The sequence below is a fragment of the Molothrus ater genome, chromosome 29, assembly GCF_012460135.2.
Source record: "Molothrus ater isolate BHLD 08-10-18 breed brown headed cowbird chromosome 29, BPBGC_Mater_1.1, whole genome shotgun sequence".
Classification (NCBI taxonomy): domain Eukaryota; kingdom Metazoa; phylum Chordata; class Aves; order Passeriformes; family Icteridae; genus Molothrus; species Molothrus ater.
This window is the reverse complement of record NC_050506.2, coordinates 2,426,195-2,453,064: the sequence shown is the minus strand read 5'-3', so window position 1 is coordinate 2,453,064 and position 26,870 is coordinate 2,426,195. Positions and strand designations below refer to the sequence as shown.

General features: G+C 58.4%; 1 protein-coding gene across 1 annotated transcript; it reads right to left on the bottom strand.

The window, feature by feature from the left end:
• Positions 1-9,535: 9,535 nt before the first annotated feature.
• On the bottom strand, positions 9,536-21,931 carry NES (nestin). Its single transcript, XM_036398112.1, has 4 exons — positions 21,104-21,931; positions 19,293-19,417; positions 17,586-17,659; positions 9,536-15,387 (listed from the first exon to the last, which is right to left on the bottom strand). The coding sequence occupies exons 1-4, from the start codon at positions 21,914-21,916 to the stop codon at positions 10,313-10,315; spliced, it is 6,087 nt and encodes a 2,028-aa protein (XP_036254005.1). The 5' UTR covers positions 21,917-21,931; the 3' UTR covers positions 9,536-10,312.
• Positions 21,932-26,870: the final 4,939 nt, after the last annotated feature.

The following is a 26,870-nucleotide window of genomic DNA, read 5'->3' as shown; positions in this document are numbered from 1 at the left end:
GGGCACTGGGAGGGGGCAGGGGCTGGCATGGGCACCCCGAACTGGGAATGGGGACTCTGAACTGGGAATGGGGGCTCTGAACTGGGAACGGGGGCTCTGAACTGGGAATGGGGGCTCTGAACTGGGAATGGGAGCTCTGAACTGGGAACAGGGGCTCTGAACTGGGAACGGGGGCTCTGAACTGGGAATGGGGACTCTGAACTGGGAATGGGAGCTCTGAACTGGGAATGGGAGCTCTGAACTGGGAATAGGGGCTCTGAACTGGGAACAGGGGCTCTGAACTGGGAATGGGGACTCTGAACTGGGAATGGGAGCTCTGAACTGGGAATAGGGGCTCTGAACTGGGAATGGGCTCCTCAAACTGGGAATGGGAGCTCTAAACTGGAAATGGGGTCTTAAAACTGGGAATGGAGTTTCTAAACTGGGAATGGGGATTCTAAACTGGGAGTGGGGTCCCTAAATTGGGAATGGGGTCTCTCAAATGGGAATGGGGATTCTAAACTGGGCACAGGGTTCCCAAACTGAGAGTAGGCTCCCTGAACTGGGAATGGAGTTTCTAAACTGGGAATGGGGATTCTAAACTGGGAATGGAGTTTCTAAACTGGGAATGGGGATTCTAAACTGGGAATGGAGTTCCTAAGCTGGGAATGGGGATTCTAAACTGGGAATGGAGTTCCTAAGCTGGGCACATGGTTCCCAACTGGGAATGGGGTCCCCAAACTGGGAGCAGGGTCCCCAAACTGGGAGCAGGGTCTCATAGGGTTCCCAAACTGGGAATGGGGTCCCAAACTGGACACACAGTCCCCAAACTGGAACTGGGAAAAGGGTACCCAAAAGTGAAAATGGGAATTCCAAACTGGGAAAGAGGTGCCCAAACTGGGGAAATGGTATTGAAACTGGGAATGGAATCCCCAAACTGGCCACAAGGTTCCCAAACTGGGGATGGGGCCCTTAAACTGGGAATGGGGTCCTTAGACTGGGAATGGAGCCCCCAAACTGGGAATGGGGACTCTGAACTGGGAATGGGGTCCTTAAACTGGGAATGGAGTCCCCAATACTGGGAGTGGGGGCTCTGAACTGGGAATGGGGTCCTTAAACTGGGAATGGAGCCCCAAACTGGGAATGGGGGCTCTGAACTGGGAATGGGAGCTCTGAACAGGGAATGGGGTCCTTAGACTGGGAATGGAGCCCTCAGACTGGGAATGGAGCCCCCAAACTGGGAATGGAGTCCTCAATACTGGGAGTGGGGTCCTTAAACTGGGAAGGGGGTCCCTAAACTGGGAATGGAGCCCCAAAGTGGGAATGGAGCCCCAAACTGGGAATGAGCCCCAAACTGGGAATGGAGCCCCAAACTGGGAATGAGCCCCAAACTGGGAATGCGCCCCCAGCCCCACTGTGGGAGCTGTTGGGGACAAGGGGCTGGAGCCAAGGGCCCTTCCTGTCCCTTCCTGTCCCTTCCTGTCCCTTCCTGTCCCTTCCTGTCCCTTCCGGTCCCCTCCTGTCCCTCCCCAGCTGGATCCGGTGGCCAGTGGTGACTCAGGGCTGGCTGCTGTCACATCCTGTCCCCAGCACGTGCCCCTGGCCTGGCACCGTGCCCCCCAAACCTCCCCTGGGCACTGGGACCGGGTTTGGCACAGGGCTCAGGGCCAGCCCTGGGGTGGGGGGACACGGCCCCACTGTGTCACCGTGTCACCTGTGCTTGTCCAGCTGTCACCTCCATGCTCGCTGTGCCCATCCCTGATGTCCTCCGGGCGGTACAGAAATCAGGGGGGCTCTGGGGGGGCTCCTCCTCTCCCCACTGTCGGCTCATCCCCATCCTGGCTGTGGCTGGGTGAGAAGGGAAACTGAGGCACGGTGCTGCTGTGTGCGAGCTGGGGCTGGGGTTTTTCCCTACCCCGTGTGCCCATGTGCCACCTGCCCCGTGTCCCTGTGCCACACCCATGTGCCACACCCTATGTCCCTGTGCCACACCCCGTGCCTGTGTCCCACATTCCGTGTCCCTGTGCCACCCCTCCGTGTCCCTGTGCCACACCCCGTGTGCCCACACCCCGTGCCCATGGGCCACACCCCATGTGCTCCTGTGCCACACCCCGTGTCATTGTGCCACACTCCATGTGCCCCTGTGCCAATCCCATGTCCCTGTGCCACATCCCTGTGCCACACCCCGTGCCCGTGTCCCACATTCCGTGTCCCTGTGCCACCCCCACCGTGTCCCTGTGCCAATCCCGAGTCCCTGTGCCAATGCCGTGTCCCTGTGCCACACCCAGGTACCACCCCCATGTCCCTGTGCCACACCACTGTGCCACACCCTGTGCCCCTATGCCAATCCCGTGTCCCTGTGCCACACCCCTGTGCCAATCCCGTGTCCCTGTGCCACACCCCGTGTCCCTGTGCCAATCCCGTGTCCCTGTGCCACACACACGTGCCACACCCCATGTCCCTGTGCCACACCCATGTGCCACACCCCATGCTCGTGTGCCACGCCCCATGTCCTTGTGCCACACCCGTGTCCCTGTGCCACACCCGTGTGCCACCCCCCATGTCCCCGTGCCCCACCAGGGGCAATCACCACTCCAGGAATGGGGTAACGTTGCCCCAGGGGGAATTTGTGCCCCCAGGAATGGCAAACACCAACCCGGGGGGGGTGAATCAACCTGGGAACGGGAAGGCAGCCCCGGGGATTGGGGTGCATCACCCCGGGGGTGCCTCACTCTGGGGCTGCATCACCCCAGGAATCGGGGTGCATCACCCAGAAACCGGGGTGCAGTGTCCCAGAGATCAGGGTGCATCCCTCTGGGGACTGCATCACCCAGGAATCGGGGTGCATCACCCAGGAATCGGGGTGCATTGTCCCAGGAATTGGGGTGCATCCCCCATCAATCAGGGTGCCTTGTCCCGGGGATCGGGGTGCACTGTCCCATTAATCGGGGTGCTTTGACCCCGCAATCGGGGTGCATTGTCCCGGGGTCCAGCACCCCAGCAATCGGGGTGCATCACCCAGAAATCCGGGTGCATCACTCCAGGGGGTGCATCCCCCATCAATGGGGTGCCCTGTCCCATCAATAGGGTGCATCCCCCATCAATGGGGTGCATCCCCCATCAATCAGGGTGCACTGTCCCATCAATGGGGTTCATCCCCCATCAATGGGGTGCATCCCCCATCAATCGGGGTGCCCTGTCCCATCAATGGGGGTGCATCCCCCCCCCATCGGGGTACCCTGTCCCATCAATGGGGTTCATCCCCCATCAATCGGGGTGCATCCCCCACCAATCGGGGTGCATCCCCCATCAATGGGGGTGCATCCCCCATCAATGGGGTGCCCTGTCCCGGGGCTCCATCCCCCTCCCGCCGCTGACGGACGGCTCCAGGCGCGCATTCCCGGCGCGGTTGCCCCGGGCTCGGCCCCGGGGCAGCACCGGCCCCGCCCGGGGCTGGCAGCAGCTGCCGCCGAGCGGGGGCACGGCCGGGGCTGCGGGGTCACGGCCCGGCAGCTGGGCCGCCCCCCGAGCCCCCCGAGCCCCCCGGAGCCGATCGCAGCCGCCGGGAGCTATTCCCGGCTCTGACCCGGTGAAGGGCGGCCCCGAGGGGACCGAGCCGCCTCTCGCTGTGTCCCGGAGGTGCCACGGGACGGGACAGCGCTGTGGGGATGGGGGCGTCACCCTGGGGTCACCCACAGCCCTGCTCCGCTCTCCAATCGGGATTTTGGGGTGCTGTCGCTGTCAGACATGAAACAACGCGAGCGCACACATTGCTGCTTTCAAGGCAAAAAAGAGAGGAGTTTAATTCTGACTCCAGCATTCTAAAAGTTGACAGTGGGTTGGAGGGTGACAGTGCCACCTCTCCAATGACAGCACACAATCCAACAGTTCATTAAATTTCTCTTCTTCTATAAAAGAATGCAAAACAATAAGTTATTTACAGAAAGTGTGTGAGAAAGTTCGTTACAAGAATGTATTGTAAATTTAATGTACATTGATGAATGTAAACATCAAAAAGCTTAGAAAAATCTTAAAAAATCAGAGCAACAGGGTCCCTGTTATAAGGATTGTGGTTATTAACAGGGTTCCTATTAACAGGATTGTCCCTGTTGTAGGAGCTTCTTCAAACCAGGTCTAATGGGCTCTTGGAGTTCTAGAACACACCCAAGACAGCTCAGCTACCCTTGGAGGCATAAAAATTGTTGTTTTCAAGGCAAAAAAGAGAGGAGTTTAATTCTGACTCCAGCATTTATGGATTTCTAAAGGTGACAGTGGATTAGAGGGTGACAGTGCCACACAATCCAACAGTCCATTAAATTTCTCTTCTTCTATAAAAGAATGCAAAACAATAAATTTATTTACAGAAAGGGTGTGAGAAAGTTCGTTACAAGAATGTAAACGTCAAAAAGCTTAGGAAAATCTTAAAAAATCAGAGCAACAGGGTCCCTATTATAAGGATTGGGGTTATTAACAGGGTTCCTATTAACAGGATTGTCCTTATTACAGCAGCTTCTTCAAGCCAGGTCTAATGAGCTCTTGGAGGTCTAGAACACACCCAAGATAGCTCAGCTACCCTTGGAGGCATAAAAATCAGCAGGGTGGCTTCTGTTGCATTGCTGGAAACAAAAAGGTTTAATACAAAGCGAAATAACAAACAGAAAAACCAAGCTAAGAGCCAGAGGTTCTTGGTTTTATCGAAACACCTCACAAAAGTCATTAATTTCTGTGCTCATATCCTTTTCTAGTTAATTGCCCAGGCAGATTTTTCGGCTTGTTTCATTAGCTATCTTTAAATTTGAAGTCCCCTAAGTATTGTGAGGTGTCTTTTCACTTAATGGAAGAGAGAAACTTCTGAGCCTCTTTCAAACATCCAAATCTCAGCGCTGATTGGTTTGACCACAAAAACTCACTTCCTTTTCTAAACCAGGGCGCTTTTTGAAGGAACAAAGGATAATTTTATCACTCCACCCACAAGAAGCTCACTCCTACAATGTCCCCACCGCGCATCCCCCTCGGCTCTGGCGGCCCCAGCCCAATCCCCTTTTGGGGAGGGGGAGTGGGGGCTGCCCGAGCCCCTCCCGCTGTATTTTTAGTCCTTTCCTTATAAGGTTCCCACGAATTTTGGGAGCTGGGAGAGGGATGAAGTCATGGCTGAGGTCATCCCGCCTCTCCCCCCTCCCTGGCCCGGCGCGGGCTCACCCCACAGGGAGCTTTTTGTGCGGGCTCCATTGAAATCCCCTGGCCCAGGCTGGCAGGAAACAAAGCCCTGCCCTGGCTGGCGGGGGCCCAGGCTGCGGGGGGGCTCCAGGGGCTCTCAAAGCTCCAGCCCAGGCAACAATTGGCAGCTCCCCCCCCGCCCCAGGCCCCCGGGACCCCCCCTTTGCACGCTCCTGTGTCCCGGGTGTGAGCGGGGTTTGAGGGCAGGGCGCTGGCACTGCTCTTTTCAGCCCCCCCCAAATCAGCGTGGTCCCCAAAATCTGCCCGTGTGCACCCCCCCAGTGGGTGCTGCCCGTGGGGCCTGAGCACCCTGCTTGGGTCTGATGGGATTTGGGGTCAGGGGAGCGAGCTGCAGCCCCAGGCAGGGCGGTCATGGGGTGACCCAGGCACCTGTGTCCCCCCCAGGGTCACGTTTGGTTCCCCCAGGGTTGTGTTTGGTACCCCCAGGGTTGTGTTTGGTTCCCCCAGGGTCACGTTTGGTCCCCCCAGGGTCGTGTTTGGTACCCCCAGGGTTGTGTTTGGTCCCCCCAGGGTTGTGTTTGGTACCCCCAGGGTCACATTTGGTCCCCCCAGGGTCACGTTTGGTCCCCCCAGGGTCGTGTTTGGTCCTGTTGTGGTCACACAGTGCTGAGGGACAGCCCAGGTCCCACTGGGAGCACTCCTGATCCCATGAGGGACATCCTTCATCTCACTGGGAACAGGCTGGGTCACATCAGGGACACACTCTGTCCTGTTGGGGACACACTCAACCCCTTTGGGGACACTCTTGGTCCTGTTGGGGACACATTTGGTCCCACCATGACAACCTTGCTCCTGCTGGGACACACTCAATGCCTTTGGGGACACTCTCGGTCCTGTTTGGGACATTCTCAATCCCTTTGGGGACACCCTCAGTCCTGCTGGGGACATTGTCTGTCCTGTTGGGGACACATTTGGTCCCTCCAGTGACACCTTTGCTCCTGCTGGGACACACTCAATGCCTTTGGGGACACTCTTGGTCCTGCTGGGGATACTCTTGATCCTGTTGGGGACATTCTCTATCCCTTTGGGGACATTCTTAGTCATGTTGGGGACACTCTCGCTCCCGTTGGGGACATTTTTTTGTCATGTTGGGGACATTTTTGGTCCTGTTGGGGACATTTTCAATCCCTTTGGGGACACTCTCAGTCCTGTTGGGGACACTCTCAGTCCTGTTGGGGACACTCTCAATCCCTTTGGGGACACTCTCAGTCCTGTTGGGGACATTTTTGGTCCTGTTGGGGACATTTTCAATCCCTTTGGGGACACTCTCATTCCTGTTGGGGACATTTTTGGTCCTGTTGGGAACATTTTCAATCCCTTTGGGGACACTCTCAGTCCTGTTGGGGACATTTTTGGTCCTGTTGGGAACATTTTCAATCCCTTTGGGGACACTCTCAGTCCTTTTGGGGACACTTTCAGTCCTTTTGGGGACACTCTCAATCCCTTTGGGGACACTCTCTGTCCTGTTGGGGACACTCTCAATCCCTTTGGGGACACTCAATCCCTTTGGGGACACTCTCAGTCCTGTTGGGGACACTCTCAATCCTGTTTGGGACACTCAATCCCTTTGGGGACACTCTCAATCCCTCTGGGGACACTCTCAGTCCTGTTGGGGACATTTTTGGTGCTATTGGGGACACTCTTGGTGCCGGTCCCTCGGGCACCGCCCAGACCCGGCTCTTCCCCCAAGGCCCCGGCGCTGTCCCCCATCCCCCCGGCTGGCTCCGAGCTTTCACCGCTTCCTCCCCTCCTCCTCCTCCTCCTCCTCCTCCTCCTCCTCCTCCTGCTGTGGGAGGAAGGGGCTCCCCTCCCCCGCCATCTGTGCCCCCTGATCGCTGTCAGCGCCGCAGGAATGCGGATTCATTTCGCCAGGAATGTCACCCCCCGCACGGCCCGAGCCGTCTCCGTCTCCTCCTCAGCATCCTCCACCCCCTTCCCGGGACCCCCCAGCTTTGGGGACCCCTCGGGGGGCTCGGGGGGCGCTGCTGCGGGGCTGTGTGATGGAACGCAGGCTCGGCGCCTGATTAAACTCATCACAAGGGGATTTTTTTAATTTTTTTTTTTTTCTTTAGGGTGTTTGGATCCGTTGGAGTTTCACCTTAAAAGGAATCTGTCGCCTTCAGGAGAGGAGGGGGCCGGGGCTTTCTCGGGGCTTTCTCGGGGGTTTCTCGGGGGGAGGAAGGCAGCTCGATGTCGGGTTCTTATCGCTTCTGGCTCTGAGCATCCCTGGGCGCGGGAAGCACCGAGCTAAATCGGGCACGGGGACGGGCAGGGTGATGCTGAGCACCCCCGCGGGTGCCAGCCATGCCAGGGCCACCCGAGTCAGCGTGTGCCCCGTCCGGCTGTGACTCAGCCCTTTGCCCGGCATAAAGGAGCCCGTTCTTTCGGCTGCGCGCTGATTTATGCGCCTCTCCCCACGCCCGGCTGCACAACGGGGCGATTGAGCCCCCTCGCAGCCCCCCCGTACCCACCGCCCTCCGGCTCGGGGGGTCCTCACGGCGTTGCGGTGGTTCCCGGGGCCGGGGTGTGCGGGTTGTGCCGTGCATCGCCATGGGGATGGGGGAACAATCCCCTGGGGGCATTGCCCTGGGAATGGGGGAGAATCCTCCTGGGGGCATTGCCCTGGGAATGGGGAACATCCCCTGGGAGCATTGCCCTGGGAATGGGGGAGAACATTGCCCTGGGAATCAGGGAAAACCCTTCTGGGGGCATTGCCCTGGGAATGGGGAACATCCCCTGGGAGCATTGCCCTGGGAATGGGGGAGAATCCTCCTGGGGGCATTGCGCTGGGAATGGGGAACATCCACTGGAGGCATTGCCCTGGGAATGGGGGAGAATCCTCCTAGGGACATTGCCCTGGGGGCTGAATAGTCCTGAGGGCTGCACCACCCTGGGAATGGGGCAACATCCCCTGGGAGCTGCAGTGGGAATGGGGGAACATCCCCTGGGGCATTGCCCTGGGAATGGGGAACAATCCCCTGGGGCACTGCCCTGGGAATGGGGGAGAATCCTCCTGGTAGCATTGCCCAAGGAATGGGGAACATCCTGGGGGCATTGCCCTGGGAATGGGGGAACAATCCCCTGGGAGCTGCAGCACCCTGGGAATGGGGAACATCCCCTGGGAGCATTGCCCTGGGAATGGGGGAGAATCCTCCTGGGGGCATTGCCCTGGGGGCTGAATAGTCCTGAGGGCTGCACCACCCTGGGAATGGGGCAACATCCCCCAGGAGCATTGCCCAGGGAATGGGGGAACATCCTGGGGGCATTGCCCTGGGAATGGGGAACAATCCCCTGGGGCACTGCCCTGGGAATGGGGAACATCCTGGGGGCATTGCCCTGGGAGTGGGGGAACAACCCCTGAGGGCTGCACCACCCTGGGAATGGGGAACATCCCCTGGGAGCTGCAGTGGGAATGGGGGAACTCTCCCCTGGGGCACTGCCCTGGGAATGGGGGAGAATCCTCCTGGGGGCACTGCCCTGGCGGGCTCCATCACCCTGGGAAAGGGGGAACACCCCCCTGGGGGCTGTATCAGCCTGGGGATGGAGGAACATCTCCTGGGAGCATTCCCTTGGGGGCTGCAGCACCGTGGGAATAGGGGAAAACCCTCCTGGGGCATTGCCCTGGGGGCTGAATCATCCTGGGGGCTGCAGCACGCTGGGAATGGGGCAACATCCCCCTGGGGGCTCCATGACCCTGGGAATGGGGGAGAATCCTCCTGGGGCCATGGCCCTGGGGGCAGCATTGCCCTGGGAATGGGGGAACACCTTCCTGGGGATATTGCCCTGGGAATGGGGGAACCTCCTCCTGGGGGCACTGCCCTGGGGCCTGCATCACCCTGGGGTCTGCATTGCCCTGGGAATGGGGGAAAACCCTCCTGGGGCATTGCCCTGGGGGCTGAATCATCCTGGGGGCTGCACCACCCTGGGGTCTGCATTGACCTGGGAATGGGGGAAAACCCTCCTGGGGATATTGCCCTGGGGGCTGAATCATCCTGGGGGCTGCACCACCCTGGCACTGGAGCAGCGTCCTGGGGTTGCAAACGCTGCCCACCCTCTGCCACCCTGCCCCCATCAGCTCCTGGTTGAACTCCAGGGCCTGCTCAACCATTTCCATGGCTCTGGGGGCTGCACCACCCCAGGGACTGTGGCCATGAAACTCCAGGGCTGTGCATTGTGCCAGAGATGGGGCAGCACCGTCCCACCCATCCTGCCCCCGGATCCTGCCCCCAGGATCCTCACCAGGGCACCATCCCAGCCCCCCCAGTCAGTGCCATCCCCAGCCCTGCTGCCCCTGCCCCAGAGTGAGGAGAGCCAGCCCTGAGGGGAGGATGAGGCTTTATTAAATTAATTTTGGGTACATCCAGCGTGGCTCAGCCCCCAGGGTCAGGCTGGGGGAGCCTGGGGTGATGTAGCCCAAAATGCTGAGTCCCAGGGTGCAGTTTGGGAGGGTCCCTAACCCCCAGCTGGACATCCTGGGGCAAATACTGGAGGGTTTGGAGAGGGAAGAGTGCAGGCAATGGGGAAACACAGAATTTAAATTAAATACTAGATGGGTTCCTCCAGGCAACCCACCCAGGAGGAAACTCAAAATGAAGCAGGAGTCCCAGAGCAAACACGAGAATTTGGGTGGGCTGTGAGGGTGCAACAGAACTTGGTGGTTCTTCACTCTGGAAAGGGGTGCAAAAATCCACACAAACACGTTAAAGACACCTGGGTCAGGCTGCAGAGCCTGGGGTGATGTAGCCCAAAATGCTGAGTCCCAGGGGGGGGTTTGGGGAGGTCCCTAAGCTCCAGCTGGACGTCCTGGAGGATTTGGAGAGGGAATCTTGCAGGGAACGGGGAAACACAGAATTTAAATTAAATACAGCCACGGCAACCCACCCAGGAGGAAACTCAAAGTGAAGCAGGGCAAACACGAGAATTTGGGTGGGCTGTGAGGGGGGCAACAGAACTTGGCCGTTCTTCACTCTGGAAAGGGGTGCAAAACATCCACACAAACACGTTAAAAACCCACAGGGAGATGGGGAAGCATCAGGAGCGGGTGGGACAGGGAGGGCACCGGGTTCCGGCAGGAAGGAGCTACCAGAAGCTTCTGTCACTCGTCCCCTGAGGAGCAGGGCTGCTGCTGGGCTCTGGGGCTCAGGACATCGTCCCCCAGAGCAGGGGACACGGGGCTCAGCTGCTTCGCCCTGAGGCTGCCGTCCCCCGGCTTGGTGGCAGCGCCATCCCCAGGGCTGGGGGCCGGTGCTGGCATCACCCCCGCGGGCTCTGAGGGCATCTCCTGTGCTGGGGCAGCGCTGGAGGTGCCGTTCAGCAGCTCCTCGGTGAATTCGGGCAGCTCCTCCAGGCTGGGCTGGCGGTGCAGCCCGTTCTGAGCCCGGAGCTCACCCTCCCGCACCGCCTCCGGGGCCTCCTGCACCGTGGGCTCCTCCTCGCTGGATGAGGAGAGGGAGGAGCCTTCCTCTGCATCCTGGGGGAGTTTGGGGTGTTCCTCTGCATCCCGGGGGAGCTGAGCGCCTTCCTCTGCATCCCGGGACAGCTCAGAGCCTTCCTCTGCATCCCGGGGGAGTTTGGGGTCTTCCTCTGCATCCCGGCAGAGCTCAGAGTGTTCCTCTGCATCCTGGGAGAGCTCAGAGCCTTCCTCTGCATCCTGGGAGAGTTTGGAGCCTTGCTCTGCATCCCGGGACAGTTCAGAGCCTTCCTCTGCATCCTGGGAGAGTTTGGGGTCTTCCTCTGCATCCAGGGAGAGCTCAGAGTGTTCTCCTGCATCCTGGCAGAGCTCGGGGTGTTCCTCTGCATCCTGGGAGAGTTTGGAGCCTTCCTCTGCATCCCGGAGGAGCTCAGAACCTTCCTCTGCATCCTGGCAGAGCTCGGGGTGTTCCTCTGCATCTCGAGACAGCTCGGGGTCTTCCTCTGCATCCCGGGAGAGTTTGGAGCCTTCCTCTGCATCCCGGCAGAGCTCAGAGTGTTCCTCTGCATCCTGGGAGAGCTCAGAGCCTTCCTCTGCATCCTGGGAGAGTTTGGAACCTTCCTCTGCATCCCGGCAGAGCTCAGGGTGTTCCCCTCCACCCCAGGAGAGCTCAGAGTGTTCCCCTCCATCCCGGCAGAGCTCGGGGTGTTCCCCTCCATCCCGGCAGAGCTCGGGGTGTTCCCCTCCATCCCAGGAGAGCTCTCTCCTGCCAGGACCCTGCCCAGCCTCTGCCACCCTCGCCCCCATCAGCTCCTGGTTGAACTCCAGCGCCTGCTCCACTATTTCCAAAATGCCCGAGGCTTTCATGAGCTCCACTGGCAGCTCAGCTGTGTCGGGGATGTCTGGGAGCACCTCTGGAGAGCCTCCCTGCCCCGGCGCAGGGCAAGGAGGGCTCTCACTGCCCACGGCTTCCTCCTCCATGCCTGGCTGCTCTTCCAGAGCCTTCTCTGCTTCATCAGGCACTGCCTGGGCCTGGCGCTCTGCTGTGGCCTCGGCTGTGTCATGGAGAGCCGTGCTGGGCTCATCCTCATCTTCTTCCTCCTCCTCCTCCTCCTGCCCTGCCAGCCCCAGCGTGGTTGTTGCTCCAGTGGCATCCCCCTCCAGCTCAGCTGTGCTGTGGAGCTCCTCGTCTGGATCTTCTGGCTGCTCTGATCCCTGCCATGCTGCAGAGCCTGTGGCACCCTGGGCTGGCTCACCAGAACCTCCTGCTGATGGTTCCACCATCCTAGGGCAGCTGGGATCTTCTTCTGGGCCTTCCTCCAGCTCAGCTGTGCCCTCCTCATCCTCTGGCACCTCGGGTTCCTCAGTGGGCACCTCCATACCCTCATCTGGATCAGCAGCCAGATCTTCTGGGTGCTCTGGTCCCTGCCATGCTATGGCACCCTGGGCTGGCTCACCAGAACCTCCTGCTGATGGTTCCACCACCCCAAGGCAGGTGGGATCTTCTTCTGGGCCTTCCTCCAGCTCAGCTGTGCTGTGGAGCTCCTCGTCTGGATCTTCTGGCTGCTCTGATCCCTGCCACGCTGCAGAGCCTGTGGCACCCTGGGCTGGCTCACCAGAACCTCCTGCTGATGGTTCCACCACCCCAGGGCAGCTGGGATCTTCTTCTGGGCCTTCCTCCAGCTCAGCTGTGCCCTCCTCATCCTCTGGCACCTCGGGTTCCTCAGTGGGCACCTCCATACCCTCATCTGCTCCTGCAGCAAGCGCCTCCAGGTGCTCTGTGCCCTCTGGCCCTGGAGATGCTTCCCCAGGAGCCCCCAGATCATCTTGGCCACCTTCAGCTGCTTCCACTTGAATTTCTTCAAAGTCCTCAGGGATCTCAGCTTCCTCTGAGCTGGACACCTCTTGGCTGGGAGCAGAGACCATGAAATAACCTTCCTCCTCAGCCTCCTCTTCCTCCCCTTCGGGGCTCTCTGGCACGCTGGCACTCGGTGGCTGGTCCCTCCCTTGCTGCCACCCTTCACCCTGCTGGGCTGTGGCACACACGGGAGCTGTCCCTGGGGTCTCCTCGCTGTCTGCAGGGCTTGGGCTGGGTGTCCCCATCATCATCTCCTCCCGGTAGAGGTGCAGGGGGGTGCAGTCTGGCAGTGTGTCCTCCAGCTCCACCCTCCTGCCCGTGCCCACCGCCAGCTCTGCGGCTCTGGGGGTCTCCTCTAGTGCCCACTCAGTGTCCTCACCTGGCACCTGCCCCGGTGCCACCAGCCCTGAGCTCTCCAGCTCTGCCAGCTCTGCGGCTCTGGGGGTCTCCTCTAATGCCCACTCAGCACCATCACCTGGCACCTGCCCTGGTGCCACCAATTCTGTGGGTTCTGTGTCTCTGGTGGCTTCCTCCAGTGCCCACTCACCTGGCACCTGCCCTGGTGCCACCAGCTCTGAACTCTCCAATTTTGGGGACTCTGGGTCTCTGGATGTCTCCTCCAATGCCCACTTGCTGTTCTCATCTGGCACCAGCCCTGGTGCCACCAATTCTGTGGGTTCTGTGTCTCTGGGGGTCTCCTCCAATGCCCACTCACCTGGCACCTGCCCTGGTGCCACCAGCTCTGCCAGCTCTGTGTCTCTGGTGGCTTCCTCCAATGCCCACTCAGCACTGGCACCTGGCACCTGCCCCAGCTCCCCCAGCTCTGGGCTGAGCCCCTCAGCCCCATCCTCACCCTGCAGCTCCCCTGGTTCCTGTGGAGCCTCTGCCAGCTCCTGGCTGTGCCCTGGCCCGGGGGCACCTGGAGGGGCTGGCTCAGGCCGTGCCACCCTGCCCTGCTGTGCCAGCTCAGCCTGTGCCAGCGCCTGCTGCTGCCTCATCTCCTGGCTCCTGGCATCTCCTTCATCATCCTCCTGGGCCTCCTCCAGCTCTGCTGGCCCTGAGCCACCTCCCTCCTCTCTTTCCAGCCTTCCTGCACTGCTCGGGGTGTCACCTGCCCAGGCTGGCTCCTCGGTGTCCCCTTCTGTCACCTCCCAGTCCTCTGGGCAGGGCTCTTGGGCACTGCCATCGTCAGCCCCCTGTGCCCAGGGCTCCTGTCCTGGCTCCGGCTCCTCCTGTTCCTCCTCTTCTCCTTCCTGCAGCTCCTCAGGCTCCTCTGGGGCTCTGCTGTCCCCCTCCAGGGTGTCACCTGCCTCTCCTGCCCCAAGATCTCCTGCCCCAAGATCTTCTGCCTCAGAGCCTTCTCCTGCCCCAAGATCTTCTCCTGCCCCAAGATCTTCTCCTGTCCCATGATCTTCTCCTGCCCCATGATCTTCTCCTGTCTTGGAGCCTTCTCCTGCCCCAAGATCTTCTGCCTCAGAGCCTTTTCCTGCTCCATAATCTTCTCCTGCCCCAAGGTCTTCTCCTGCCCCAAGATCTTCTCCTGCCCCAAAATCTTCTCCTGCCCCAGGGTCTTCTCCTGCCCCAGAGTCCTCTCCTGCCATGGGGTCCTGTCCCACCCTGTGATCCTCCCCTCTCAGCACCTCCCTGCTGGCCTCTCCCTTTTCTCCCTCACCACCTTCCCCTGTGCCCGTGTCCTCCCGTGCCACAGCATCTCCCTCAGCTCTCGTGGCACCCTCCTCTGCTGGGATGGCCTCAGGGGCACCCGAGGGCTCCTGCTCTGGACTCAGCTCCTGTTCCCTTCCCTCCTCTGCAGCCAGGTCCACCTCACACCTGGGCATTTCCTGCTCTGCATCAGCAGAGTCCTGCTCCAGGTGACCTTCTGTGGGCACAACCAGGTGGCTTTGCACAAGGACAGCAGCAGCGGCTTCCACTTCTCCGTGGGGACGTTCCTCTTCTTGCACGTCTGCTCTTTCTTCCTGGAAATCTCCCTTCTCCTCCTCCTCATCCTCTGAGGGGTGTGATGGCTCCGTGCTGGGCGTCTGTGCCTTCTCCTGCTCTGGTTTTTCCCAGCTGGTCTCTGTGTGGCCAGGCAGATCCTCATCCCCTTCCTGGGCCTCCATTTCTGGATCCCTTGGGCTCAGCACTGCAGGAACCTCCTCCTCTTCCTCCTCCTCCTCCTCCCAGGCTCCCAGATCTTCCTGGCTCCCCGAGGCACCCAAGGGAGGGTCCGTGCTCGGTGGGGATGAAGCTGAGTCCTGCAGGGTGCTGCTCTCTCCAGCCAGCCCCTGGAGCATCACCTCCTCATCCTCGGGGCTCTCCCCATCCTCAGATCCCTCCTGCCCTTCCCCAGGCCCCTCTGGCTCAGCCTTGGTGGGGAAAACGGGGCTGGGGGCATGGGTATTCCACGTGGAGCTGAGTGTGGGCTCCTCTTCAGGCTGAGCATCATCTCCCACCTCCTTGAGGGCATCCTCCAGCGCCTCACTGACCAGCTGGGCCGGGTACTGCAGCCTGTGGGCAGCTCCCAGGAGCTGCAGGCTGGCACTGCCACTGTCCCCTGAGGCTCTGGGCAGGGGACACTCCATCCCTGGGCTCACTGCTGCCTCATCTCCTCCTGGCCAGGCAGGACCTTCCCCCCCAGACCTCTCCTGCTCGGGGGAGAGGGGAAGGGAGGCTCTGCCTGCCTGGGGAGGGCTGGGAGTGGGAGCCCCCAGCCCTCCAGCCCTGCTGGCAGCGCTGCCATGGAGGGCTGAGGTGATTTTCTGGAGCTCCCTGGCGCTTTGGGGTGTCAGGGTGGCGCTTTGGGGGTGTTTTGTCACCCTGGGGAAGGGGGTGCAGGGCAGCACCCGCCTGCCCTCGGGGCTCGCTGGTGCCGCTTTGCCGCTGCTCAGCTCCAGTTTGAGATCTGCAAAGAGCAAGGAGGAACCATGAGCCTCTCCCAGCCCTGCCCTGGCTGCCTCTGGCTGCCCCCTCTCCTATTTTTAACCAGCTCCTTCTTGGAAAGTGGGAAATTCCTCCCTCCTGAGTGCAGCGGATGCTGCGGCTCCCGGGGGATTTGTGCCCAGCTGTCACAGACATCTTCTATCAAAAACCCTTTCCTTAGGATTGTTCCTCCTGAGAAGCTGAGAGGCCTCAGGAACAACATGGAACCAATGGTTATCTGCTGCTGTGGAATGCAACAGGTGCATCTGGGATTGGGCTCATGTGGTTGTTTCTAATTAATGGCCAATCACAGCCCAGCTGGCTCAGACTCTATCAGAGCCACAAGCCTTTGTTATCATTCTTTCTTTTTCTATTCTTAGCCAGCCTTCTGATGAAACCTTTTCTTCTATTTTTTTTAGTATAGTTTAAATATAATATACATCATAAAATAATAAATCAAGCCTTCTGAAACATGGAGTCAGATCCTCCTCTCTTCCCTCATCCTCACTCGCAGCTGCAGCCACAGCTGGGCCCTGCTGCTGGGTCAAGTGTGCAGGTGACAAAGCTTTCCTTGGGATTTTCATTTGGTTTTTTTTTTTGGGTTTGTTTTGAGGAAAAAGGAAATGCTCAGCTGGTTAGCGCAGCCCTCCGTCCTGTGCTGCCCTTCCCATGAAAGGAAGGGAATTAAAAACGAGGCAGAGGAGCAGATAAGGCTGGTGAAGGAGCAGATAAGGCTGGAGAAGGAGCAGATAAGGCTTATCTGGGATGTGAGCCCCGTGCCAAGAGCCACCCCCCTGGCCGCTGTTCACACCTTCCTATCACTGGCAGGAAAATGCAGGGAGATGTGTCTGAATCCGCATTTAAACACATCTAACCTCTAGAAATGTGTCTGAATCCGCATTTAAACACATCTAACCTCTAGAAATGTCTCTGAATCCGCATTTAAACACATCTAACCTCTAGAAATGTGTCTGAATCCACATTTAAACACATCTAACCTCTAGAAATGTGTCTGAATCCACATTTAAACACATCTAACCTCCACCAGGAAAATGTGTCTAAATCCACACTTAACCTCCCCAGGAAAATGTGTCTAAATCCAATTTAAACACATGTAAACCCCCCCAGGAAAATGCAGGGAAATGTGTCTGAATCCACATTTCAACACATTTAAACCCCCCCCCAGGAAAATGTGTCTAAATCCGCATTTAAACCCATTTAACCTCCCAGGAAAAGGTGTCTAAATCCACATTTAAACCTCCCCAGGAAAATGCAGGGAAATGTGTCTGAATCCACAATTAAACACGTCTAACCCCTCCCCAGGAAAATGTGTCTAAATCCACATTAAACCTCCCCAGGAAAATGCAGGGAAATGTGCCTAAATCCACATTTAAACACATGTAAACCCCCCCTAGAAAATGCAGGGAAATGTGCCTAAATTCACATTTAAACCTCCCCAGGAAAATGCAGGGAAATGTGTCCGAATCCACATTTAAACACATGTAAACCTCCCCCTAGAAAATGCAGGGAAATGTGCCTAAATTCACATTTAAACCTCCCCAGGAAAATGCAGGGAAATGTGTCCGAATCCACATTTAAACACATGTAAACCTCCCCCTAGAAAATGCAGGGAAATGTGCCTAAATCCACATTTAAACACATGTAAACCCCCCCTAGAAAATGCAGGGAAATGTGCCTAAATTCACATTAAACCTCCCCAGGAAAATGCAGGGAAATGTGTCTAAATCCACATTTAACCCCCCCAGGAAAAGGTGTCTAAATCCGCATTTAAATGCATCTAACCTCCACCAGGAAAATGTGTCTAAATCCACATTTAACCCCCCCCCGGGAAAATGCAGGGAAATGTGTCTGAATCCACATTTAAACATGTTTAACCCCCATCAGGAAAATGTGTCTAAATCCACATTTAACCCCCCCCAGGAAAAGGTGTCTAAACCCACATTTAAACCCATTTAACCCCCCCCAGGAAAAGGTGTCTAAACCCACATTTAAACCCATTTAAACCCTCCAGGAAAAGGTGCCTAAACCCACATTTAAACCCTCCAGGAAAAGGTGCCTAAACCCACATTTAAACCCATTTAAACCCTCCAGGAAAAGGTGCCTAAACCCACATTTAAACCCATTTAAACCCTCCCAGGGGTGGCACCGGGGGTCCCTTACCTCTCACCCCGTTGGTCACCCTGAATTCCCCAGCGGGCACCTGCAGGCGGCTGCTCTCGGCTTCCAGCAGCGTCCTGGGGGAGAGGAGAGGGGCTGGGGGTGCTGCGGGGTGCTGGGGGTTCCCTGTGCCCCCCAGGCTGGGTAAACTGAGGCACGGCTGCCTGTGCTGCTCTGGACACAGGGGGCATCAGGGTGGGTAAACTGAGGCACGGCTGCTTGAGCTGCTATGGACACAGGGCAGGTAAACTGAGGCACGGGTGCCTGTGCTGCTATGGATGTGCTGCTCTGGACACAGAATGTCAGGGCAGGTAAACTGAGGCACAGATGCTTGAGCTGCTCTGAACGTGGGGGGTCAGAGTGGGTAAACTGAGGCACAGGTGCTTGTGGCATCAGGGTGGGTAAACTGAGGCATGGCTGGTTCTGCTGCTCTGGACACAGGGCAGGTAAACTGAGTCACGGCTGGTTCTGCTGCTATGGACACAGGGGGCATCAAGGTGGGTAAACTGAGGCACGGCTGCTTGTGCTGCTCTGGATGTGCTGCTCTGGACACAGGTTATCAGGGCAGGTAAACTGAGGCACGGCTGGTTCTGCTGCTATGGACATAGGGTGTGAGGGTGGGTAAACTGAGGCACAGCTGCTTGTGGCATCAGGGTGGGTAAACTGAGGCACGGCTGCTTGTGCTGCTATGGACACAGGGGGCATCAAGGTGGGTAAACTGAGGCACGGGTTCTTGTGCTGCTCTGGATGTGCTGCTCTGGACACAGAGGGTCAGGGCGGGTAAACTGAGGCACGGCTGGATGTGCTGCTATGGACACAGGGTGTAAGGGCAGGTAAACTGAGGCACGGCTGATTGTACTGCTCTGGACACAGGGGGCATCAAGGTGGGTAAACTGAGGCACGGCTGCTTGTGCTGCTCTGGATGTGCTGCTCTGGACATAGGGTGTGAGATGGGTAAACTGAGGCACAGCTGCTTGTGGCATCAGGGCAGGTAAACTGAGGCACAGGTGCTTGAGCTGCTCTGAACGCGGGGGGTCAGAGCGGGTAAACTGAGGCACAGGTGCTTGTGGCATCGGGGTGGGTAAACTGAGGCATGGCTGGTTGTGCTGCTCTGGACACAGGGGGCATCAAGGTGGGTAAACTGAGGCACAGGTGCTTGTGCTGCTCTGGATGTGCTGCTCTGGACACAGGGTGTGAGAGCAGGTAAACTGAGGCACGGCTGGTTCTGCTGCTATGGACACAGGTTATCAGGGCAGGTAAACTGAGGCACGGCTAGTTCTGCCGGACACAGCGCGGGTAAACTGAGGCACGGCTGTTCTACCGGACACAGGGCAGGTAAACTGAGGCACGGCTAGTTCTGCCGGACACAGCGCGGGTAAACTGAGGCACGGCTGTTCTACCGGACACAGCGCGGGTAAACTGAGGCACGGCTGGTTCCGCTGCCCTGGCACGGCTCGGTACGGACCCCGACGGAGCCCCCCTCGCTGCCGTGCCCCGTCCCCTCCCCCCGAGGCCCGGATTAGTGTCCCCGCACGGTGACATCACGCTCGGCCGGGCAGGGCCAGCCCCATTCTCATGCTAATTGCTCCCCCCCACCCCGGTCCCTTTGTGCGGGGCCATCTGGAGGGAAGGGCCGCTCAGGGGGCACGGGGCTGTCCCCGCGGTGCCCCCGCCCAGCTGTGCCCGCCGCGGTGCCCACCCCGAGCTCACCTGTAGGTCGCCACTTCCAGGCTCAGGGACATCTTGAGGTGCATCAGCTGCTGCCTGTCCTCCAGCACCCGGGCGATCTGCACCCGCAGGCTCTGCTGCTCCTGCTCCAGCGCCTCCATGGCCAGCTGCGGGCACCACAGAGGGGTCAGGGGGGCTCAGGGTCACCCCCAGCCCTGCCCGAGCCCCCCAGCTCCCCGCCGGGTTCGGGATCCCCGCAGGATGCTCAGGGACAGGAGCCTGGAGCTCGTTTTAGCACCAGGGGTTGAGGATGGGGGAGAAGAGGGAGGAAAGGCCGGGGTGATTCACGGCCAGCAAGGGAAAGAAACAACTCCGTGGGCAGCTGCGGGCACCACAGGGGGGGTCAGGGTCACCCCCAGCCCTGCCCGAGCCCCCCAGCTCCCCACGGGGTTCGGGATCCCCGCAGGATGCTCAGGGATGAGCCTGGAGCTCATTTTAGCACCGGGGGCTGAGGATGAGGGAGATGAGCAGGGGATGGGGAGAGGGAGGAAAGGCCGGGCTGATTGGGAAAGAAACAACTTCATGGCTCTGCTGCTCCTGCTCCAGGGCCTCCATGGGCAGCTGCGGGCAGCACAGGGGGCGTCAGGGGGCTCAGGGTCACCCCCAGCCCTGCCCGAGCCCCGCAGACCTGGGCAGGGCTCGGTGGCTCTGCTGATCCCCGCAGGATGCTCAGGGACGAGCCTGGAGCTCATTTTAGCTCCGGGGGCTGAGGATGGGGCGGGATGAGGAGAGGATGGGAAGAGGGAGGAAAGGCCGAGGTGATTCACGGCGAGGGAAAGAAACAACTCCATGGGCACCACAGGGGGGGTCAGGGCCGCCCCCAGCCCCGCCGGTCCCGCGGACTTGGCCTGGGCAGGGGGCTCGGCTCATCCCCGCAGGAAGCTCCGGGACAGGAGCCTGGAGCTCATTTTAACACCAGGGGCTGAGGAAGGAGGAGATGAGCAGGGGATGGGAAGAGGGAAGAGAGGCTGGGCTGATTCACAGCGAGGGAAAGAAACGACTCCATGGGCAGCTGCGGGCAGCACAGGGGGGTCAGGGCCGCCCCCAGCCCTGCCCGAGCCCCACCGGTCCCTACGGGGCTCGGGATCCCTGCAGGATGCTCAGGGATGAGCCTGGAGCTCATTTTAGCACCAGGGGCTGAGGATGGGGGAAATGACCAGGGCTGAAAGGAGACGGGAAGAGGGAGGAAAGGCCGGGCTGATTCACGGCCAGCGTGGGAAAGAAATAACTTTCAGCAGAGCAGCGGAGGCGGCGGCATCCTCTGCCCCGGGACACCCAGGGCTGCTCCCAGGAGCTGGAACAAAGGGAGACCCTTCCCCGGGCAGTGGTGACGCCGCTCCCGGTATTTCCAGCCCGCTTCGCCTCCACCCTCCCTGCGCTGAATCGCTTTTGCAGCTGTCGGATCGCAGCTGCAGCGAACTCGCTGCGAGTTTGGGAGTTTGTCCTTCCCGCACACCGGGGGCGGCGGCGGGGCCGCGGCCGCCCCGGGATCCGCAGCCCGGAGCTCGGGCAGGGTGCTGGGGGAGCCCCCGGTGCCTGCTGCTGCCCCCCTGCACTTTGGTGGCCCCGGGTTTCTGTTGTCCCCAGGGACAGAGATGTCCCCAAGCCGCTTTGCTCTTCCTCCCGCCCTCCCCAGCTTCCTCTGCAGCTCCATCCCTTCCCTGGGGTTTGTTCGCTCTGTTCGCCTCCCCCCATCCATCTCCCGCATCTCTTTGCTCAGGGTCGTGTCCTGAGTGCCCACCCAGCCACCCCCAGCCCCTCTGCTGTCCCCTCTCCTGGGGATTTTCACTCGCCTGGAACTTTTCTGCCTCCCCGCGCTGCTCCTGCCACTGCCGGGCCAGGCTCTCCTCCAGCATCTCCTTGCGAGCTTTGAGCCCCGCCAGGTCCTTCTCCAGGTGCTGCAGCTGCAGCTGGCTCTGCTGGTTGTCCTCCACCGCCTTCCAGAGGTTCTCCTTGGCCTGGCACAGGGAACCTTCCAGCTGAGCCACCTCTGCCTTGTAGGTCTCCACCGCCCCTTTCCAGATCTCCGAGAGCCTCTTGGAGTAATCCTCCACCTCCACCGGCTGCAAAGCCACGGGGGCGCAGCGGAAACTCTCCAGGCTGTGGGAGAAAGTGGCGATCTCCTGGTCCAGCCCCGCTTTCTCCTCCTCGTGTACCTCCAGCAAGGCTTCCACCTCCTTCTCCAGCTGCACAGCTCTCTCCTTCAGCCAGATCTGCGCTCTCCTCTCCTCCTCCAGCTCCTTCCTGCTCAAGGACAGCTCCTTCTTGGCTTCTTCTCGGGCTGCCTGCTCCTTCTGGCACCTGCTTCTCACCTGCTGCACCTCCTCGTACAGGTTGTCCCTGGCCAGCTCGGCCGCGCACTTGTCCCTGAAGGCGACATCCAGCGCGTCCCGCAGGGCTCGCAGCTCCTCCTCGTACTTGGCCCTCCACGAGTCCCCGGCCGGGCCGCTCTTGCTGCTCTGGATTTCAGCTCGCAGCACCTCGTTCTCCTCCTCCAGGAACTTCACGCGGGCCAGGTACGCCTCCAGGCGCTTGTTGAGGTCCCACATCTGCAGCGATTCCTCTCGCAGGGCTCTCGGCCCTGCCAAACTCTCCGTGCTCAGCATGGCCAGGAGGATGCGGGGAGCAGGCGAGGCAGAGCGGGGGAGGCGGGGAGGGAAGCGAGTGCCTGCGAGCAGAGGGGAGCGCAGCTATTCATACCCTGCGCTGCCGAGTGGGAGGCCCCCGAGACCCGGGCGAGCAGCCGGATTTAACCCTTGCACAGCCGAGCCGGCTCCAACCCACGTGGGCTCCACGCTGAGCTCGGATTTCCCGGCCATGAGGAAGAGCAAGGTGCTGCTTCCAACTTCGGGAGGGTGATTTGAGGGCTTGGATCCTGTCCCTAAAGCCCGAGGGCCATGCCAGGGAGCTGGAGGGCTGCCGTGGGGCTCGGCGAGGAGCTTGGGAGGTGTCCAAGGGCGCTTGGCAGATGCTCAGCCCGGCTGCAGCATCCCTCAGTGGTGGCTTGTGTTGGGGAAGATGGAACAGGAAAGCCTTATAAATATGATTGTCTGGCAAAAGATTTTGAGAATATGGAAAGTATAAGCGAGATTGAAATGAAAGCAAGTTTTGAGATCCCTCAGTTACTGAACAACTGGAAAACAATGGTGTGGCTGGACTGAAGGTGATCCCCTTTTGATGGAACAACACCCTCTGCTTGCAGGCAGGCCCAAGGGGCAGAGCAGACCCTACAGCTTGGCAGAAGGGGCCCAAAGAGGAGTTTTTAGGGTCTAAAATGCAACACAGTGTGGTGATGTAATGATTCTTACAGGCTGTATGTAAATGCTGTAGGATTTGTATCTTGTACTAGATTGGTCAGTGAGAATTAGAATATTCAGCACAGAAGAAGATTCATGGTATTGTAATGGGAACCTCACTCTCTTACCCCTTTTTACTCTCTTACCTTTTTTACTCCTTTACTCTCTTTCCCTCTCATCCTCTCTCCCCCTCTCTTCTCTCAGTCCTGCTCCAGCTGTGCCTGGCAGCTCCCAGCAGGGCCCTGCACCCAGGCCCTTTGCAAAAACCCCAAATCCCAGCAGGGCCCTGCACCCAGGCCCTTTGCAAAAACCCCAAATCCCAGCAGGGCCCTGCCCCAGGCCCTTTGCAATAAACCCCAAATCCCAGCAGGGCCCTGCACCCAGGCCCTTTGCAATAAACCCCAAATCCCAGCAGGGCCCTGCACCCAGGCCCTTTGCAATAAACCCCAAATCCCAGCAGGGCCCTGCACCCAGGCCCTTTGCAATAAACCCAAATCCCAAAAGGCCCCTGCACCCAGGCCCTTTGCAATAAACCCAAATCCCAAAAGGCCCCTGCACCCAGGCCCTTTGCAATAAACCCCAAATCCCTGACCTGGCTGCAGAGATCTCTCCTCTCCATCTGTCCTGATGCTCCTACAGGCTTGTGAGCCCTGTCCTGCTCCAAACCCTGGGGGCTCAGAGCCCGCCGAGGGTCTCACACCCCCTTGATGTAGATATACATCAAAGTTCATGTTGGATCTAATAAATCTTTGCCCAAGAAATGTTCCATTGGAACTTTGTCTTTCAATAAATAAATTACATTTTTTTTGAAAGTGAGAGAAAAAAAAAAGAATAAAGGATAAAGTTGAGTTCTAATTCCAAACATCTGTATTAATTCAGACACTTTGGATTTACATCAGATAAATCAGGTGGTTCCACCATCATCTTCAAGTAAGAAATAAAATAAAGAAAGAAACAATAACAATATAAATAATGTAAAAAGAAATCATTAAAAACCACCCCTTTTGAGTTCCTGTTCACATTAATAATCGAATATATTTGGTTCCCTGTCCTAACTTCAGAGAACCTGGTAATATTTGTTAGGATTTGCATTTTTGACTCTATGACTAGCCAAAAGACCAGATTTCTTAAAGGTCTCTGAATCTTCATGAGACACAGAGAACATTCATTTATTTAATTCATCGGCACCTTTCTCTCACAGCCCTGGGGAGGCGATGGCTGCACCGAGGACACCCCTGGATCCATCCTATGGAAATCCCCCTGCAGAGCGAGCCCAGCTCAGCCGGTGCCTCCCCGGGGCGCTGCTTACAGCTGTGTCCAGCTGTGTCCAGCTGTGATCTTCCCTCTCTCCAGATGTGCGGGAGCCCAACGGGAGCAGCTCCTCCGAGCCTTGGTTTCCGTCAGAGCTTCCACCCCCTGCGCGGTCCAGCAGTCACGGCCGGCTATTTTTTTATGTTTAATTTCTTTGATTTTCTCTCTTTATTCACCCCAGATGACTTCTCTGGGGGAAGGGCGGCGCGCCGGCGAGGGGCGGAGATTCACAATTCCAAACTCGGGAAGGTTTTGCCGGAAAAAAAAAAAAAAAAGGAGCAGGAAAATGAGGAAAATGTCACTCGGTGGAGAGATTTGCCAGCGTTTTCTCCCTGGAGACGGCGAATTTTCCCACGGGAGGGTCCTCAGCAGGGCAAGGAGGACAGGAATGTCTCCTCCAGAGCTGTCCCACGGGACAGCTGGAAAGAAAAAGCAACGAGACAAGCAACAAGGCAAGCAACAAGGCAAGCAACAAGGCAAGCAACAAGACAAGCAACAGTCCCCTCTGCTGGCAAAGCATCCCCAGAGCCAACCCTGCACCGTCCGGGGGCTGCTGGGGACACGAGAGAGCAGCAGCAGCAGCCCCAGGAGGGTCGGGGCTGTCCCCTGGTGTCTGGAGCGGGGATGGAGCAGGGATGAGCTGGCTCGGGGTCCCCAATGGCATCATCTTTCCGGCTCATCTCCGGCCAGACATCCTGTCTGGCTCCTTGGCCCGGCTCTGGTTTGCCTCTCCCAGCCAGGATTGGAAGGAGCCCAGGGAGTGCTGAGGTTGGAGAATTGATCTGGGGTCTCACTGAGGCGATGCTGTGTGTTTGTCACAGGCATCTTTTATGGAAAATCTTGGGATTGTTCCTCCTGAGAAGCTGAGAGGCCTCAGGAATAAAATGTAACCAATGGTTATCTGCTGCTGTGGAATGCAACAGGTGCATCTGGGATTGGTCTCATGTGGTTGTTTCTAATTAATGGCCAATCACAGCCCAGCTGGCTTAGACTCTATCAGAGCCACAAACCTTTGTTATCATTCTTTGCTATTCTATTCTTAGCCAGCCTTCTGATGAAACCTTTTCTTCTATTCTTTTAGTATAGTTTAAATATAATAACGATCATAAAATAATAAATCAAGCCTCCTGAAACACGGAGTCAGATCCTCGTCTCTTCCCTAATCTGAAAACCTCTGTGAACACCGTCACATGTATTTTTATCTTCCTCCTCCTCCTCATTTCCATAGCACATCTGCCTCAGAGCTGCCCTTCCTCACTGCCTGCCTGCTCCCACTTTCCTCCTCTTCCCACCTGGCATGTCCAGGAGCCCCCAAAACTGCTGCAAAAAGCCCCCCAGGAGCTCTTGGCTGCACTGGGAGTGAGCATTTCCTTCCTCCCTCACCCTCTTCCTCCTCCTGCCTTTTGGGGTGCCTGGCCCCTCTCTCTCAGCCAGCAGCAGGATGGTGCAAACCCTGCAGCCCAGGGAGGGCTCAGGATGCCCCAGGATGGGGATTTTGGTGTCCCTGGGGGATGTTTGAGCTCAGGATGGGGATGTCTGTGCCCCGGGGGAGTTCTTGGGGTCAGAACCCCCTGGGAATGGGGGGTGGCAGCAGTGGCACAGCTGTATAGGAATGTGCTCTTTGTTGACAGAGTGACAAAACCATCTTTGTTTTGTTCCTTTTCGTTCCTTGTTTTTACTCCTTTAAAAAGGGAAAGAAGCCCAGAAGTTTCTCTTTTTGATTAGGTGAAAAAGGCATCTCATTGGTCTTGGAGGATTTCACTTCAAACTTAAGGACAGCTCATTGGACAGGAGCTAAGAAGTTTTGTTTGGGCAATTTCTTAGAAAAAGAAGAGAACAAAGACATTAATTGCTTTTGTGAGGTGTTTTACTGGAGGCAGGAGGGCTTCTTGCACTTGGATCGGTTTTTCTCTGTAAAAAGTTCGTTATTTTGCCTTTTATTAAAACCTTTTTGTTTCCAACACCGCCACGGAAGCCATCCTGCTGATTTGATGCCTCCAAAGGTAGCTGAGCTACCTCGGGTGTGAAATAGATCTCCAAGAGCTTATGGGACTCCTGGTACTGAGCTTTGTGGGGGTGGCAGTTTGAGGGTGCCCTGCAGCCCCAGGTGGGAGCTGGCACAGGGTGCCTGGCACAGGGTGCCTGGCACGGGCTGGACGTGACTTTGAGCAGGGCTGGGGGAGCAGGGGGAGGAGGAGGAGGAGGAGGAAGCACAGCTGGGCACTGAGGCCCTTCCAGCCTGAACACAGCTGGGGCTGGGGGGGCTGAGCTCCAGCATCTGCAGAGCTGCAGGAAGGGATGGGATCCTCTGGGGTGTCCCTGCTCCTCTGCTTTCTCTCCTTTCTCTCCTGTCTCTCCTCTCCCTTCTCTCCTGTCCCTTCCAGCAGCTGGGTGTCCTGTGGGGGTCCCTTGTGCCTTTCCATGCCCTTGGCTGCTGGGGAGGGCTGAGCCAGAGCATCTGCAGAGCTGCAGGAAGGGCTGGGGATCCTCTGGGGTGTCTGACAGGGGCTGTGCCCTGCTCCTGCCCATTCCTCTCCCTTCTCTCCTGTCTGCTCCTCTCCCTTCTCTCCCTTCTCCCCTGCCTGCTCCTCTCCCTTCTCTCCTGCCCCTTCTGCAAGCTGGGGGTCCTGTGGGGGTCCCCTGTACCTTTCCATGCCCTTGGCTGCTGGGGAGGGCCGAGCCAGAGCATCTGCAGAGCTGCAGGAAGGGCTGGGGATCCTCTGGGGGGTTTCACAGGGGCTGTGCCCTGCTCCTGCCCTCTCCTCTCCTGTAAGAGCCAAAATGAGAGATGTGGGGCTCCAGGGGCTCTCCAGAATGCAGTTTATTGTATCCAAAATGCAGTTTATTGTATCCAAGGTGTTACAGCAGTCCAGGGTCATGGGTGACAGAGCTGTGCCCACAGCTGTCAGCTCCAGCTGCAGGCAGGCCTGGAGACCCTTTGGTTTTGGTTACA